The sequence below is a fragment of the Zymoseptoria tritici genome, chromosome 7 (assembly GCF_000219625.1).
Source record: "Zymoseptoria tritici IPO323 chromosome 7, whole genome shotgun sequence".
Classification (NCBI taxonomy): Eukaryota; Fungi; Ascomycota; class Dothideomycetes; order Mycosphaerellales; family Mycosphaerellaceae; genus Zymoseptoria; species Zymoseptoria tritici.
The window spans coordinates 1,508,345-1,525,690 of NC_018212.1; the positions used below are offsets into that span (position 1 = coordinate 1,508,345).

Sequence of the window (17,346 nt, forward strand, 5' to 3'; positions counted from 1 at the left end):
AAACATTGAAGCCATTTGATGAGTTGTCGTCAAATTTCCATGCCACGACTTTCGGGACGATCCCGTCTCAACGTCCGACGACTCTATTCGCACTCCAGCGCGAAGACAGCCTCGCATGCGATAATCAACACACCACCGGAGCGCGCTAGGATGAACTACACAACTCCAGATTGTAAGCTCTTCTATACCTCGAAGGCATCGACTATACCTACTGACACTGGCTGGATCGAAGACACCGCGTACGGTGGTCAGTACTCCGCGCCTTACCAATCCCAACAGCCTCCCTATCCGAACACGAACCCGTACTCCGTTCCGCAACAATCATCTGGACCGTTCTACAGCAACCAGACTTCGGCTCAGACTACGAACCAGCACCAGACGTCCGATCGAAGTCAAAATGGAGCTCTCTCCGCGCAGGCTGCCGGAGGGTCGCAGGCGAATGCGTCCTCTACGAGCTATGAAGAAGCTCTCATGAACGCTTTACGCGCAGAAGCTCAAGCGAAGGAGCCGATTTCCAGGAACGATAACAACAACGATCCACAGGAAGAGCAAGATGATGATGAGGACGACAACAACAACGACCCTCCGGAAGCGGGTGCTGGCGACGAGCCGATCTACCAGCTTCCACCACCTCCCGAAGCCACGTACAAGAATGAAGTAGAGTTGGAGGACGCTCTCCATGCCTGGACCCTGCAACACGGCTACGAACTCGTTCGAAGAGCCAGCAAGAGAAACGCGAGTCGCCAGCTGTACAAACGATACTACCACTGCTCCAAGCATGGTCCCGACAGGAAATCGGGGGCAGGACTGCGGGTGCACAAGAAAAGTGCTCGCACAGGATGTCCCATGTCTCTGGCTGCTGTGTCTGTAGATCCGCACGACGCAACAGGCGATTGGCAGATCAGACATCGCAAGACATATCACAATCATCCTCCTGAGGAGGCTGTCAAGCTTGCCGGCCACCGAAGGCGAGCTCGCAATGGTGCTGTTGAGCAAGCCGTCGATGGCCTCTTCGCGATGGGAACGAAGGTTGGAGACGTGTTGAAATTCTTGCAACGTACCCATCCGGAAGGACTTTTCAAGAGGACCGATGTCGCGAATATGAAGCTGAAATTCGTCAAGCACGGAACCTGCACCTATCATGGCGAGGAGCCAAAGCCAAGGGGTCCGGATTCTGCGAGACCTGCAGCGTGTACGAATTGTCGAACGAGGAAGACGCGATGCGATAACGTGCGGCCAATTTGTGAAGAGTGTGCAAAGTCCAATACTCTTTGCGTGTACGAGACACCTGCCCCGGAGGACAACTCCGGTCAAGCCGAGGATGACGGAGACCAAACAATGGCCGACGATAGCATCGCTGGACCTTCCAATGTGTCACAAGTTGGCAGCGCTAATTATCCAGCTCAAGCTCACAAGGTGTTGGCCGCGCTCAACAGCTTTCAGCAGGAGTATGTCCGTCCGGCGCGACTCACCCTGGAAAGCTCAGCGGTAGAAGTACTCGCCAGCACAACCTGCGGTAGCGGAGAGTCCTACCAAGCCGCCATTCCACGTAAGTTCGCATATGGCGGCGACTGGAACAACTACCAAGATGCATTTCTTTCTGCGGCGCGCAAAGAGAACACCATTGAGGTCCTGCTCGGCAACAAACGCGAACCGGGCAAACCAGCCGCGGACGTCTCCGTGGAAGACTATAATGAATACATCAAACAACTTGCCATCTACAACCGCCGCAACGACCTTCTCAAGACCGCCTTCCGCGACACACTTTCCCCCGGTCTCTGGAACCGTATCAAGTTGCACCCCTCCGCGACGGAAATGTGGTCCTCTCTCGAGGACCTCTGTATGCCCCGCGGCAGTGATCAAGCTTATGTTCGGTTCACCGACCTTTTCAACGTTAGTCTTGCCACTTCTGGGACCATCGACCTCTATATCAACGATATGGAGACCAAGGCCCATGCTTGCAACCAGATGTCTCAAGTCCATGACTCTAATCGGGACCCCGCCACTCTCAGTCAATCGACGATGGAAGTGAATAAGCGCAAGGCCGGAGGCAACGGAGAAGTGTCGGAAGACTTGTTGTGTTTCTTGTTCTTGAGAGGGCTGGGGGAGCAGTGGCAGACCATGGCGAACAACTTATGCAAGAAGCATAATTTGGCTGGGTTCGGATCAGGCGACCGCGTCAACTTCAAGGAGCTGGTCAAGTTGGTGAAGCAGGCTATGGACCATGAGGCTGGCGGCGGGAATGGAGGTGGAACTGCAAGAACTTCCTCTGCTACTGGGAGTGCGCGCGCTGGAGGCAGGGCGGCGAGGCCAGCCGTCTGAGGGTATCGAATTCGATTGCCTCCTTGCTTCTAGTATTTCTCGCATCACACCTCCTGAGCTTGGACTTGCATATGATCATTATGCCACACGAATTCTAGCATACGCCAAAGTCGACCGAAAACTCCGTCGCCACGAAGCCTTGGTTCCGATTATTCTCCAGACCTTCCAACACCATGTTCGTACAATGAATCGTGTGCGACAGTCCCGCCATCTTCTCCACCGGCTTGCCAATCCCCATATACGCTCGATGCCACCGCCTCATCAACATCGCACAGTGCCCACGATGCTCCTCCCACGTGGTGTAAATGTCCTTCCCAAACGGCCAGTCCGACAGTTCCTCCTCGCTCGCGAACCTCTGTGTCCCGAGACTATCTTTAAAGTATGGAAAGGCCCCTTGAAGACGTTTCGGCGAGTGGATCCAAGTTTGGTACTCCTCGTGCGAAGCCCTATCCAAACATTTGGCCGGCGTCCAGGTCGCGGAGAGCATGTCGAATATACAACCTTGAGCTCGCGCTTCGGTGGAGGAATTGCCACAGTTGGCGGTCAGGGGCCGGGCTTGCAAATTCGTCTGGACAGCGGACGGGCGGAGGAGGCTCCATATCAGGGCGAGTGCAAAGATGAGAGTCAGGATCCAGGAGTGCTGTTGGAGACGCTGGCGAAGAGAGAGTGGATGGAGGCGATGGTCGAGGTCATCCTCTTCGGAGTGACATTCGTCGTCATCGTTCTCCGAAGCGTGGTCTGTAACGACACCGTAAGGTCTGGCAAGAAGGTCAGTATGCTTCTTTAGAGGCCCGGATTTGTCCTTACGCTGAAGACATGTTGATTGTACCATGCAAAGGTAACCAGAAACTCCGATTCGAAGACATGATCAGGATATGCCCTTGTACGACGTCGTTGACCGTAACATTATATTTGCACGAACAAAGAAAGCATGTCCGGTTTCCCATTTGGATTGCAGATATGTTTATTGACACCCTGTTCGAGAATGAGGACAAGGAGACTTGCTCAGGCGGTCTTCAACACCACCGATTCTGGACATCTCGACCAACAGGGAAGCAAAGCACGCTTGAATGGGTGCTCGATGTGGACATGCAAGTCTTCCAGTCCATCTGTGGGTCCGTCTGTGGAGGAGATAGTGCACCGGCTAAAGGGGCCGACTTCCGTCTCGCTTGTACCGTATAGTGTATTTCAAATCCATCTGCACTGCACCTCAAGCTGAGCCTACCCTTGACAACTCTTTCACGGTGTTCAACCTCATACCAACTAAAATGTCAGACAAGGTCATTGCTAAACCCTCCGAGGCCTGCTGTCTTCGCGGCAAAATCCACACTGGCGATCCAAAGGGCAATATCATCACGATAGCAGAGGTCGAAACTTACGTCTCCGAGCCGCCGGCTGAGAAGGCGAACGGCAATGTTCTACTTTACTTTCCTGATGTCTATGGCATCTTCATCAATGGCAAGTTGATCATGGACGCTTTTGCCGCGGCTGGGTACCTCGTCTTGGGACCGGATTACTTTCGTGGAGTAATGACATGCTTTGCTGCATGGTAGCAGCAATCGCTGACTTTCATTTAGGATCCTGTGTACAAGCACTCGACCAATCCCACTGATCCAAGTGCCAACCCGGACTTCGACTTTGGAGCGTGGCTCGCGAAGCATCAAGCATTCGTAAGCCAAGTGATACCCGGAAGCACACAAACAGCTGACAACCGATACAGTCCGATCCCTTTGTTCCAAAGTGGGTCGAAGAGGTCAAGCAGAAGTACGGGAAGAGTGGTGCGAAGTTCGCCTGCACGGGGTACTGGTGAGATGCAATCAATCCATATTCGACATCAATGCACACTGACCACGTCACAGCTATGGCGCTCCATATGTCATGGAGCAGCTGAGCGAGAAGGGAATCTGTACCGCAGGAGCGTTCGCCCATCCAGCCTTCCTGAAGGAGTCTCACTTCGAGAACCTGACGAGTAGGAGACCCCCATTCCAAGCAGTCACATACTCAAGCTGACATTCGACAGAGCCCCTCTTCCTCTCATGCTCTGAGATCGACCAGACCTTCCCGAAAGAGTTCCGTCGCCGTGCGGTCGACATCATGGACGAAAAGAAATACGTCTACCACGTACAGCTCTTCCAGGGCGTGTCTCACGGCTTTGCTCTGCGTGGCGATATGGAAGACCCTGTGCAGAAGTATGCCAAAGATGCCAGCATTGAAGGCATGGCAGGATGGTTCGATCATTGGTTGTCAAAGTAAGCTGATCGCTAGTACGTACGCGAGGAGCTGTCTAGAAGAAAAACCATTGCGAAATAGCTTTTGACCTCTCCTTCCAACCCTGACCCTTGGCATACGAGCCGATCTTTGCCCTCTGCAACTTCTGCTCTCTCTCTTCGACCGTCAGACCTTGATCGTAGCGATCCGAAGTGAGATCCATAGTCGATAGTCGGACGAAGCGAGTCTTCTTGATCAGCTTCCACCCTATGATCATAACCGCCATGACAGGCAGCTGAATGTAGTAGCTGACAAAGTCGACTGGCTTGAAACCTCCTTTGAAAGACGACCAGCCTTGCACCAACACGAGCACGCTGTTCAACACGACGGAAAGGATGGGTCCCCATGGGTATGCCCAGTTCTTGAAAGGGAGAAGATGCTCCAACCCCTGCCTCCTGATCGCAGTGCGAAATCGTAACGATGAGAGACCGATAGCGATCCACGCCAGCTGGTTGGACACGCCGACGATGTTCTGTAGCCAGGTCCAGAGTTGTCCCGCTCCGATGTAGCTCGCTCCAAAGCACAGTCCGCTGATTACCATCGTGGAGAGCACAGCAACCCAAGGTACAGCTTTCGGACTGAGCGTAGCAAAAATCTTGGGCGCATGGCCGTTGACGGCGAGCGAGTACAGCACTCTTGAACCCGAGAACAAGGAGTGGTTGCCGGCGCTGATAACAGAGGTCATGACGACTGCGTTGATGAAGGAGCCTGCAACTTGACTCCCAGCCAGCTCGAAAACCTTGGTGAATGGCGAAGTCTGACTGTCTCGTGTTGCCAGTCCCTCGGTATCGTACGGGACGTTGAGACCGATCAGGAGGACCGAAAGGATGTAGAAAATGAGGATTCGCCAGAATACGTTTCGCACGACTCGGGGGAGAGTTCGAGATGGCTCTTTCGTCTCGCCTGCGGTAATGGCAACACTTTCAACGCCACCGTATGCGAAACTCGCCGTGACGAAGGTAGACGCGAAGCCGCCGATACCGTTGACGAACGGTGCATCGCCTTTATACCAGAACGAAGTGCCGATATACTGGTCGTTGACGTTGGCTCCGCAGTTAACCACGATCCCGAGGATAATGAAGACAATGATAGTGACGACTTTCAGCAAAGAAAGCCAGTATTCCATCTCTCCGTATGCTCGGACCGTAACGATGTTCAACGCGATGAGCACAAAGAAGAAGATCAGACTGATTCCCCATCCAGGAAAGTTGTCCGTCCAGTAAGACAATAAGAGCTGCAGAGCGATGAGGTTGCTGGCCGTCGACACGGCGTTGTTGAACCAGTAGTTCCAGGTCATGGCAAACCCGAACGAGTCGTCAACGAACCGGCTGCATGCCTGCGTCAGCAAACCTTCGTCACACCGCTTCCAAAGGAGAAAAGGACTCACCCAGCAAAAGTACAAAAAGATCCAGCAATAGGCACGAAAGCTGCCATCTCTCCCAACGACAGCATCGTGATGAAGACAATACAGCCTACGATGGAGTAGCTGAGCAGCATCGATCCGGGTCCTCCTCGACTGAGCGACGTTCCCGTACCCAGAAAGAGTCCAGTGCCAACTGTTGAAAGCAAAGGTTAGAAGGCTCTGTTGGTTGCTCCTGCCGATTTGTGGACTTACTAGTGCCTCCGATTGCTATCATTTGCACTTGTCGGGCGGAGAGCTTGCGGGCGAGGGTATCATCTGTTGGAGCTGGTGGAGGGAGGTCTCCGTCCGGCTTTTCGTTGACATCGTAATGTGTGTTGCTCTTGCCATGGTTGGGCGGGCCTTTCGCCGAAGCTTCGACGTCTTCTGAGCTTGAGTTGCTCATTGCGACTGGTTGATGAAAGATACAGAGGTCCTCGGAACGCAAAGTTCGTAAGACGAGAGAGAGATGTAGGGAAGTGGTCCACAATATAATTGGAGCAGCCAAGGTTCGCGTAGTATGAACTCAAGCCTGACTAGCCTGGCCTGGCTAGTTTCCTTGTGCCACCTTCCGCATTCTGCAGCGTCAGCAGGGGGTCTTCAACTCAGTTTCACAAGCTCACAAGGCTGTTATGAGGCCATGCAGGGTATTGATGTTGTTTTTCAGAACGTCTGTGCTGATACGAGTGGCCTGATCAGACGTGAGACGTCAACAAGGTTGAACATCTGCAATGGAACGAGGAGCACTGCGACACATATCCATACAATCTATTAACAATACACCACGTCGAGTCTACAGCACTCGTCCAGCAACAGGCGCCGTACTGCGATCCTTAGTCTGTACCTTCTTTAGGCCCTTGCCGAGCTGAATCTGCGATAGAAGACCGCTCACATCTGGCGGGCCTGCGCTGCCAGCAGAGGCAGCGCCTCCCGGAAATGTACCGGGCATTGCAGGGGCAGGTGGAGGACCTGGAGGCGGAGGTGGCGCACTGCTGCCAGGCATGGGAGGCGGAGGAGGAGCACTGCTACCTGGCATAGGCGGAGGTGGAGGAGCACTGCTGCCAGGCATCGGCGGTGGTGGAGGTGGCGCGCTTCCACTCGGGGCAGGAGGCGGAGATGAAACCCGTCCAGCTTGAGCTGGCGAGCCAGGGCCCGCGGACGATGGGCTATCCATCGCACTCAGCGGTCTTGGTGGTGCCATGGTGCCGAACAGAATAGATGCCAATTGCTTCGCGCTACCCCCCTGTGGCTTATCATCGTCGTCCTCATCATCAGACGAGTCCACGACAGACCAGTCGTCTTCATCTGGCTTCGGAGTGCCAGTGAAGCGTGCTGGGGGGCCAGTGGCCTCGGGAAGAGCCTGCTGCTGTTTGGCGAGATCCTGCTGAGGCAAGCGGTGGAATGGATTGGTGTCGGCCTTCTTCTCAGTCTCGGCAGAAGGTGTGGTCGCAGTCGGAGCGCCCATACTCTTGAAAAATGGATTCTTCGACTGCTCGGGCGGACTTGTCACAGATACGCTCGGGCTGGCCACGGCTGCGGGCGGAGATGGAGGAATTTCCGGCGCCTTGGGCAGCTCCATGCTCTGTATTGGAGTACTTTCCACTGGGGTCGCTTGGGTCGGACCGTCATCATCATCGCTCGAGTCATCGTCGTCCATGTTCTCCAACTGCAGACGAAGCTGTCGCTCCCTCTCCTTAGCAGCCTCGATCTCTGCGCGTTGCGCAGCGAGACGAGACTCCTTTTCGCTCGCCTCTTTCTTCGCAGCCTCTCGCCTCTTCTTCTCCTCTGCCTTCTTGACCTTGCCAGCTTTGACTTGCTCCTCCAGCGCCTTAAGCGAGGCCGCGGCATCCTCCCTTTGCTTCTGAAGCTCCCTCTCCTGGCGAGCCTCCTCGTCCCTGTCAAGATGTTAGCGTTGTATCGCATCGTTTTGTATAGGAGATCGACATACTCCATCTGCTCCACTTCCTGTGCCATAGCGACCTCTTGCTCCTTAAGAGCCTGCTCTTTGATCTCAGCCACAGCGTGCTTAGAGTCCTGATCACTCTGCACGCTCTCACTTCTCGTCTTGCGAGGAAGCGGAGGCGGAGGCTTGGATTTACTTGCGGTCGGTGACGGAGGAGCGATTGACTCTCCTTTGAGACGAGCTTGCCTCTCCTGCTCACGCTTGGCATCCTCTTCCTCGGCCAAACGCAGCTTGTCTTCTCGCTCCTTCTTCTCCCGCTCGGCGCGTTGAGCAGCAGTCTCGCCACCTTTGCCGGGAGCTTTGAGTCCAAGCGCCGCCAAACGTTCAGCCATGCGCTGCTCCGCTTGTTGCTTGATGAAAGCAGCGCGCTCTTCCGCGGTGCGATAGCTGGAGTACGACGATCCCGAGGTTTGGGGAGTGGACGCAGCGGGCCTGCTCGAAGCTGAACTGTCGGTGCGAGAGATGGGAGAGCTGATCCGTTCGGGCTCGGCTGCCTTTGGCCGTGTCTGCGATTTGTCCTCTGTCCGCACACGAGCAGCTCTCGAACTTCGCTGTAGGTCGAAAATGAAATCCTTGACCTCGTCTTCAACACCAAGGCCGTCCTCCCACCTGCGGCGCTCATGCTCGTCAGAAGCAGACTCCCCGCCCTCCTTGAGATTGGACTCCAGACTCTTGCTGTACTCGGTCACACTCTCCTCGACATCGCGGACCATCTTCTCATTGTCCTCCCTCTCGCGTGATACCCGCTTGTTTTCCTCTTCCAGTCTCCGCGCGGAAGCAGTACCGTCATCGGGAACCTCGACCTTCTTGCCGGTCAGCGCGGCAGATCTTTGCTGCATCATAGCCTTCGCTCTCGCCTTCAATCGATCGCTCTCCGTGACAGCACCGCCAGGACCAGTACCCACTATAGCCGCAGCAGATCCTGGATGAGCTTTGGCATCGCGCAAGCGGAATAGCTCCAGCTGAGCATCCGCGATCGCACGCTCGCACTTCCTCACATGGCTAGCCAACTCCGGAAGACGATCTGACAAACCACGAAGCTGTCTCTGCAGCGCGCGTCTTTCAGCGTCGGAGTCGCCAGATCTAAAGGCACTACCTGGATGAGCATCAATGTCCTCCTGAATCCTGCGAATCCGTCTAAAAAGCCCCTCACTTTCCTTCCGATCCTTTCGATCCAGAGCATCCTCTTGCTCAGCCTGACCTTCGTCTTGAAAGTCCATTGCATCGAGCAAAACTTGCTTCTCGCGAACAGCCTTCTTAAGCTGATCGAGGCTCATTTCATCTGCGTTCATGCTGCTGGTATCACTCAAAGCCGGAGAAGAGCTCCTTCCATCTTGACCGACCCTGCGCCTAGCAGAAGATCGGTATCCCACATCGTCATCGTTGTTCTTGAAAACCGTAGCGTCCTTCCGGTTGTTGCTTGTAGCTCCATTTCCTCCGCGGAAAGAGCGCGACTTCAAGTAGCTCACGCCCGTCTTTTGCGGCTGCAAAAATGCTCCGGTTGACTTTCGTTCCTGGGCGTCCTGGCTGAGCAAGTTCTTCATCGTTCCAATACTGTCATTGATGTTGCGTGCCGAAGGTGGTATGAGCTCTGCAGGTAGCTGATTTGGCACTGGATATCCGTTTAGCTTTCTGTAGATCAAATGCATGGCCACAGCGAACTCGTCCAGATTTAGTCGTCCCTTGTTGTGCGGATCGCTCAGTGTCCAAATTCTCTCCAAGTCAGGCTTTTCCAATCCAGACTGGCTAAAGATCTCAATCGCCTGGGGGCCCGTGATATATCCCTTCCCAAACCCATCCCACGCCTTGAACATGTCGTCGTAGATCTTCTTTTCATCCTTCGTTACTGCCCACGGAACGGTAGCGTTTCCTCGAAGACCAGTCGCGCTGAAACCAGATTCTCGTCCTGCCTGCGGCATCATTTGCTGCGAGAGAGCTTGCAGGTTGGGAAGACCACTTGCTGGCGCGTTGACCAAACCCCATCGTCCAGGTGCGCCAGTCGGCTGCGCATTGAGAGGTGCTGCCATTGGATATCCGGTTTGCTGTGGAGACAGTCCCTGGCCGAAGCCTGTGGGCATTGGCGGCATTGGCGGTCGAGGTCCAGTGTACCCTTGCGCCTGGGGCATCCCCCCTGGATATCCAGTCATTTGGGGCTGTAATCCAGGCTGTTGCGGTTGCTGGTATCCAGTCATTTGTGGCATTTGATAACCCGTTGGCTGCGCTGTCAATTGGCTGAGGAGTGCCTGGTTGTTCGGGTTTTGAGCTTGCGGCTGCTGGATCTTTGGTGGCTCGTTGAAGTTGGGCGCATTGGATGAGGGCGCTTGCTGAGGTGCGTCGTCTGGCGCCGCAAACGAGATGATGTCTACCATGCTGGAGACCTCATTGCGTACTTTCTCTGGCAATGTCGAAGGCATATCCTTTCCGGTGAGCTTGAGATTACACAAGTACATGGACAATGCGAATTCGGGAAACAGCAGTTGGCCCGATTTCGTAGTGTCTGAGAGTGTCCATATCTGTGCCAAGCTATTCCCATCCAACTTGCTTCTGATCAACAGATCTCTGGCCTTGTCTCCGCTCAATGCCTGCTCGCCGCCCGTCGCGCTCTTGAATAATTGCTCGAACTTGGCCTGGTCCTGAGCGGTGATGAAGCTCAATCGCAGGTTGGGAATCTTGGTTCCTGATTTCGCGGAAGGGGGAGGAGGTACACTTGGAGCACCGGCGCTGCGGAATGAGTTGGCCACATCATTGCTTGTCATGCCAGTTGGCTGCGGTCGTTGGTATCCTGTCGGCTGCGGCGGGACCGGATTCTGCTGAGGTTGCTGATACCCAGTCTGTTGCGGCTGCTGAAAGCTGGACTGAGGAGGCTGCTGCTGCTGCTGAAACCCGGTCGGCTGAGGTTGTTGAAAGCCGGAGAATTGCTGCTGTTGCTGGAACTGCTGAGGCGGTTGCTGAGGCGGGAATCCAGTCGCTTGAGGCTGCAATGAGGCGCCGGGGTATCCAGTGTATTGCTGTTGTAGCGGTGCCTGGCCGAAGCCTTGCGGTTGCTGGCCGAACTGCTGCTGTGGTTGGCCGCCGTATTGCGGCTGTTGTGGTTGGCCATATTGCTGCTGACCAGGGCGGGCGCTGTTGGCACCGCCCAGGTATGAGTTCGAGGCGGAATACATGACAGCGGCGCCGTGGTGCGGGAGGGAGTGAGTGGGAGGTTTTGTCGAGGCAATGGGAGAGAGATGGTGGTACGCAACAAGCTCCGGCCGCCAAGGGGATAAGTAGTTCTATAGAAGTCTTACGTCATCCGTTCCTTCCTCAGCCTCCCGGCGAAGAAGACCGTCTTACTCTTTACTCTTCATCAACATGTTCCACTGGAACGCTCCGGAACGGGCAATCGAAGCCTTTGACGAGATCTTTGACTCTCCTACGATCACTGAACATAAGGAAGTTTCACACAGAAGCCAGATGCAGCCATTCTGGCGGGCCAGCGAAGCCAGGAGACGACGGGAGGTCTTGAGTACAATTCTGCGATTGCATCCCGACCGAGTGGAGCAAGACATGGCGGCATTCATTGACATCACCAACTTATCCTGAGTGCTTCTCAAAGATAAAGAATTCATTCGATACCACTACAAACTCTCCGCCAACCGCCTCATCCGCCGCTTCGCCATCTTCGCATCTTTGATCCACTGCATCAGACTCTCTCCACGGCTCTCAGCTGACAAAAGAAGCTGCGCCAGAGTTTCTGGAATATCCTCATCCACCAGCTTACCCATTTGCGGAATTGCGGGCTCCGGTGGCCGGGTCCCTCGATTAGGCGGCTTCTTGGAGGGTTGACCCGTGCCTGGCACGTTGCCCTCTTTGTCGTGATCTCTGTTGGGCACCACCCAGGTCCCGACCATGGTTGCGTGGACGCTTGAGTCTGGAAGGAGTTGTGCTTCTTGTGTGACAAGAGGCGTAGACGATCCGAGAGTTCGACCCGGTCCCTGGTATGTCTTGTCGCTGGCTGTGGTTGATGCTTTCCAAGGTGGAGCAAAGTCAGAGTTCATGCTCAGTGAGTTGGATATTGATTTGGATATCTCGTACTTCAGGATCCAGTCTTATAGGCTCGCACAGCGACGCATTCACCAATGCAGCACAACTTGTCCTTTGTGGAACGGCATAAGTATGTTTGTCCGCCAAGTCGAGGTTCCGAGAGAGCGTGATGCGAACTATGCCGTGAGACACTATGGAAGATCGAAGTCACTCAGACCGACGGCCACTCTCCTTTCATAGATGAGCAATTGGCGATTGAATGATGGACCTAGCAGATGTGCTCCGTCACATGAAATGGGGGTTGCTTCCTTGTCCGTCGTTTGACTCGATTTGAACATCGGCAGAGCTGGAATTGTGATGCGTGTCAGCGGCAAAACAGATATCTGATATCAGCTATGGCTAACAGGCTACGGTCTTGGTGATGGAATCATGCCACCCCTGCTCGAATCCTCGCAGACCTGACATTGCTCATCGAAGCAAAACAAACCCTTGCTCGAACAAATTCACCTCAGATGAGGGTCGGAGGCTCAGTCAACGCGTCCTTTGCTGATCATGTTCCCACTTTGGCATCTCGTCCGCACCGGGGCAGCAAAACACATATCGTGATGAACAGTAGTAATGCTTGCCGTACGTTGCAGTGCTGCGAATGGCCGAAGCTCGAATCTCTCATGCCCACGATCTCCTTGCACTGTTGATGTATCTCTCAACAGTCATTTCGCGGCCGAAGCAATGGTACTCCCAGTCATCTGGATCTTCCCGCGATCTAAGCTTCGCCACGGCAACAGTGTTGGGCTGTGTGACCTGAGCCTTGACGAGCTCCTCCAATCTCTCCAGATTCGACTGCCATGTTTTGGTCTCAGCCGGGGTGAGGGATTCCAGCGTCATGTCAACGTAGAGTTTGCCAAGTTTTGTGGACACGAAGGCAGTGAGCTCTTCGTCAGTGGCTGTCAAGAGCTTGATGCTGTTCAGGCCGCGAATACCTCCCAGGTCATGCGCAACATCACACCAGAGTATTTGCGCATCGCTCAAGATAACATCCAAGGCCTCTCCGCGCTGGAAGGCATCCTCGTCCGGATCTTCCTCGAACACATCGTGACGAGAACGAAAGTAAGATGGATGCACCTTCACCTTCAGCCACTTAAGACTCCTGAAGTGTTCGCTTGACAAGACATTGGCATGAACCGACCAAGATGCGCTGATGTGTATCTTGGTAGCCCATCTACACAAGATGCTTCGTGGCTGTTCGGCAATTGTCCTTCCTGAGAAGACCCTCGACGAGCTGAGATCAATCCATTGGTCTTGCACGTAGGCCTTGGCAGCGGTTTCAGAAAATGCCTTTGAGACCAGGAACTTCTCGACCTGAAGCGGAGGGAATGATCCGATCCTCGGGAACGTCTCTAGCTCGCATTGCCCGTACTCATCTCTGATATCGTCTTCGGTCGATTCCGCTTGAGACTCCGCCCACCCGACGATTGAGATTGTGCGGAGGATTGTGTGTGATGTGACAAATGCCATTTTGAATGTCATGTTCTGGATTTCCAGAGGAAGCCCAAGAAGGAAGCAGTCGGCGCTTTGTGGTGGCGACTTCTCAGATGAGCACCACAGCACATCCGCGGCAGCAAGTATGATCGTCTTGCTCTTCACATTCCAGAACAGATCGTCAATGAAGTATCCTTTTCCAACGCCGAGTGTCTTCTCGGCTTCTTCGCGCACTATGTCGATGTCGAATTTCGCTTCTGGATCCCAGTCATCCCATAATCGTAGTACTGTGCGTCGCAAGCATTTCTCGATGTCGAGATTGGTCGGCATGTTGTTCTGGGAAGGATGCTTTCCTGATCTTGTGCAGAGAGTGTCTTGTGGCTGGATGAAGTGAGGATTTGGAGGACAGAGTTGAAGTGACGCTAAGATCAGGCAGCATTCGCGCTTGCCTGCGAGAACGCGACCGCGCCGACTTCACTTCCTAATTCAGGTGAGCTCGCATTCGGAGATCTTGCACACGCAAGTGAGACACAGTCAAAGCTATGGTCAATCCATTGTTCATCATGATCTACCGCGCAGAATGCCACACTTGCATAGAACAGCTATCCTCTGCCGTTCCTTCCTATTCGGGCAAGTCTTGGCGTGTCTGAGCTGTTTCGCTCAAGCTGACCCAGACTCCCGGACTCCGCACTTCATGACAAAGAGCATATCAGAACTTCTGCTAAAAGCCCTGACCATTCCTGCACCCTTCTCACCTCTCGGAACTCACACTGAACAGCAGCTGCGGTCTGCGACCTTCTCGCAGCACAATGAGCCTCCTTCGGCACAAGGGCTCTTTAAGACCACGTGTCGCCTAAACTTCGAGCAAGCTGACATGACGAAACAACCATCGGACCAAGTCGTCAGCAGTGGCATCGTATCTGCTCAGGCCCAGAGTAGCACCTCCCAGCTCCTTCCGCACGTGCTCTTCGTCTTTTCCCATCAGGACCATGAAAGCCATATAGCCAGCGAGATTCGCATGCTTTGCGGTCTCCGGCCATCCCATCACTATCAAAGTTGACTGAATGGCACTCTGAAGCTGATCAGCGGCTGACTCGATCTCACCGGCGCGGGCGAGGGTCAGCCAGGACTCTTCTTTCCCAGCTCCAACTTTTCGCACGGTAGCGTCGCCTTGCTTGATCTGTTCTGGAGGCGAGGAGTCTGCGGTAATGTGGGATCGACTGTCCTGGTCAGTGATGCCTTTCCCCTTCGTGATGCGCCTCTTCTTCGAGGTAACATCATCATCGATGATATCCGATGAGTCGATACGACGCTTGCGGCCGCCGTTCGGAGTTTTCGGCTCCATCTTCTTGCTGAGAGGGCTGCCCTCGACGAAGTTCCTTTGAGTCTGCGCAATGTCCAGGAATGGAACATCAGTGTCCAATCCTCGGCTTGCGCTGCCAGCGGTGGATCGATTCCGCTCGCAGATCTTCTTCGCAGCATCTGTGGCTTCTGTCTTCGGCTTCTTCGTCTTCTCTAGCCAGCCAAGGAAGCCCTTTGGATTTTTCACTGCTAGCCGGATGATCTCTTCCACGGAGCCAGGAACATCGCCAGCATCCATCTCTTTACAAGGGCCGGTCGATCGTTCGCTTGCGTCTGCCAGGTGTCCGATGTGTTCTGGAACGTGATGCTCCGACAATGGTGGTCTAGGTCTCGTCGAATCGTACTTGGACGATGTCCGACAAAGCGATGGCGAATCTCCGCAGTAGCCAGGTGATGTTGGACAGAACTTTGGTGAGTTCGAGGCGCATGGAGCTGTGCTCGGGGATACCAACGGGGTGGTAGGGCTGTACTTTGGCGATGCTGCACCGTCCTCGGATTGCATTCGAGACAAGCACGCTTCGTCGCAACCCATTGGTGTTGTTGGACTGTACACAGGCGACTCTGCACCTTGCTGCGGGGATTTTGGAGCGGAGGCCTATGCTTGGTAGTCACCTACAGGTGATTTCGGATGATACACAGGTGATGGAGGACTGTATAAAGGTGATACATAACCGTCCTTGGGGAATGTCGGAGCGTGTGAGGATGATCTCCCGGCAAGCTCGTACGCAGGTGATGTTGGATTGTGACCTGGTGATATGGGGGCGGCCGAGTGTGAAGAGGGAGGGGATGCTGGACAGTAGCGAGGTAAAGTCGGACCATGCGGAGACGATGTCCGATTGTTCGTCGGAGATGCTGGGCAGTACGAAGGCGACGACGCACAGTTGTAACGTGGTGACATTGGATTGTAAGTGGATGACGTCGGGTAGAGTGGAGGCGATGTTGCGCGATACTGAGGAGATGACGAGCGGTAAGGAGGCGAAGTTGGACAGTACCGGGGAGATGCTAGGCGGCGGCTGCGTGATATCGGGGAGAGCGAAGATGATGCGAATTCGTTCGGATGCGGTCGGGATCGTGGCGTAGAGGACGCCGGAGACCAGAAGTCTGATCCCGGAGCGTGCGAAATTGGTCTTGAGACGTGCTGCGGCGACCTGGTGGCGACTCGGTGTGACTCAGGGGCGCAGGGAAAGATTTCTGGACAGTACGCCGGTGACTGTGGATGATACCGAGGGGATGTCGGATAGTATGCGGGCGATGTCGGATAACTTGGTGTCATTGATCTGTAATTGGATGATGTCGCATAGTACTGCGGCAGCGATGGTAGCGGCTCATCTTTGGGTCCTGTGGCGGTCGCAACCAACATTTCTTCCAGGGCCATAACATTGCGCCGCCATTGCCGTTTGTCCGCCTCAGTCTTGGTATATGGCTGAAATCCGGGCGATACTCTGAATGTCAGCAGTCCTGCAATGTCCTTGATCCAGGCAAATCCCTTCAGGACCTTGTTCAAGTCCTTCTTTTCATACGCACATGTCCACGAGAAACGAGGTTCCAATGCCTCGAAGAAATCGTAAGTGACTCCAAGTGTCAGATGTTTCAGCCGGGGAAGAGATCGGATAATCATGTAGCGTCGGGCAGTCATTGTCATGGTCTGACAAAAGCGTGACACCAGCGATTTCGAATCTTGCAAATTGAATGTCTTTTCTTGAGAGCGACCTGTGATGTCGAATTTCTGGTTGCCCACCCATGCCCGCGATGCCTCGAGGAGAAAGCGCTTCGAGATGAAGAATTGGCACACTTTGGGTTGGGGAAAAGGGCGCAGCTCGTACGACGAGTCGTTCCGCTTTTTTTCCATCTCTGCGCTGTCCCATTGCTCCCAGTTGACGTAGTTCATCTCCTCTTCCGGATACGCAAGATCAAAGATCTCGTCCACCAGCTCTTGCGGTAAGTCAAAGAGTCCCATCTCGACGGCAGAGGCTGAATTCACGATGGAGAATGCGGAGATGTTGCGCAAGGCGCTTCAAGAAACCCTCCAGAGCTCGAGTCTTCGGGTTGCCGAGCACGCAGAATTCGACTTTGCCTTAGCGGCAGCGCAAGTCGACCAGCACAGTAGCACGATGAATGCCGAGAGCCCCCAGTAGTCGTGCGCGCAGGAGGGCTGAAGAAATCCTGGCCGATGCAGTCCTTCAAAGCAGCGGCGATGTAGCGCAGTACAGGCTGGCGCAGTTTTGGTGGCGGAGCTTTTGATGTATCCTCAAATTTGGTGGATGTTCCTGGAGAGAGTGGAGGCAAGAGGCGTGTCGTGAAAAGAATCAGGCAGCGGAAGTCCCCGCTAGTCGGCGCAAAGTGGATATGCAAACGTTACTAGACTGCTCAGCCACACTCTGGCCGAAGAAAGCTTAGCGTCTTTTTCAAGTGAATGTTGCTCAAATGCAGCCCGTGATCGACGAGAGATGAGACGCAATGCGTAGAGATGGTGAAATAAAATCACTGAACACGTAGGAACGACTGGAATAAGAAAATACTCCTCACGATC

General features: G+C 54.4%; 4 protein-coding genes across 4 annotated transcripts; 1 reads left to right on the forward strand and 3 right to left on the reverse strand.

Annotated features, from left to right (window-relative positions):
- Positions 1-3,590: 3,590 nt before the first annotated feature.
- Positions 3,591-4,629, forward strand: MYCGRDRAFT_74155 (uncharacterized protein; the record flags this gene model as incomplete). The annotated part of the gene is made up of 5 exons (XM_003850710.1): positions 3,591-3,848; positions 3,900-3,992; positions 4,043-4,128; positions 4,182-4,291; positions 4,343-4,629. 5 exons carry the CDS (start codon positions 3,591-3,593, stop codon positions 4,573-4,575), a joined length of 780 nt encoding a protein of 259 aa, XP_003850758.1.
- MYCGRDRAFT_94577 (uncharacterized protein) lies at positions 4,607-6,395 on the reverse strand (the record flags this gene model as incomplete). The annotated part of the gene is made up of 3 exons (XM_003851038.1): positions 4,607-5,918; positions 5,978-6,062; positions 6,206-6,395. The coding sequence occupies 3 exons, from the start codon at positions 6,393-6,395 to the stop codon at positions 4,607-4,609; spliced, it is 1,587 nt and encodes a 528-aa protein (XP_003851086.1).
- A 387-nt stretch (positions 6,396-6,782) lies between these two features.
- Positions 6,783-11,116, reverse strand: MYCGRDRAFT_74159 (uncharacterized protein; the record flags this gene model as incomplete). The annotated part of the gene is made up of 2 exons (XM_003851037.1): positions 6,783-7,884; positions 7,938-11,116. 2 exons carry the CDS (start codon positions 11,114-11,116, stop codon positions 6,783-6,785), a joined length of 4,281 nt encoding a protein of 1,426 aa, XP_003851085.1.
- A 1,525-nt stretch (positions 11,117-12,641) lies between these two features.
- MYCGRDRAFT_94579 (uncharacterized protein) lies at positions 12,642-16,452 on the reverse strand (the record flags this gene model as incomplete). The annotated part of the gene is made up of 5 exons (XM_003851036.1): positions 12,642-13,876; positions 14,559-14,988; positions 15,161-15,280; positions 15,542-15,964; positions 16,258-16,452. The coding sequence occupies 5 exons, from the start codon at positions 16,450-16,452 to the stop codon at positions 12,642-12,644; spliced, it is 2,403 nt and encodes an 800-aa protein (XP_003851084.1).
- Between the last annotated feature and the right edge of the window lie 894 nt (positions 16,453-17,346).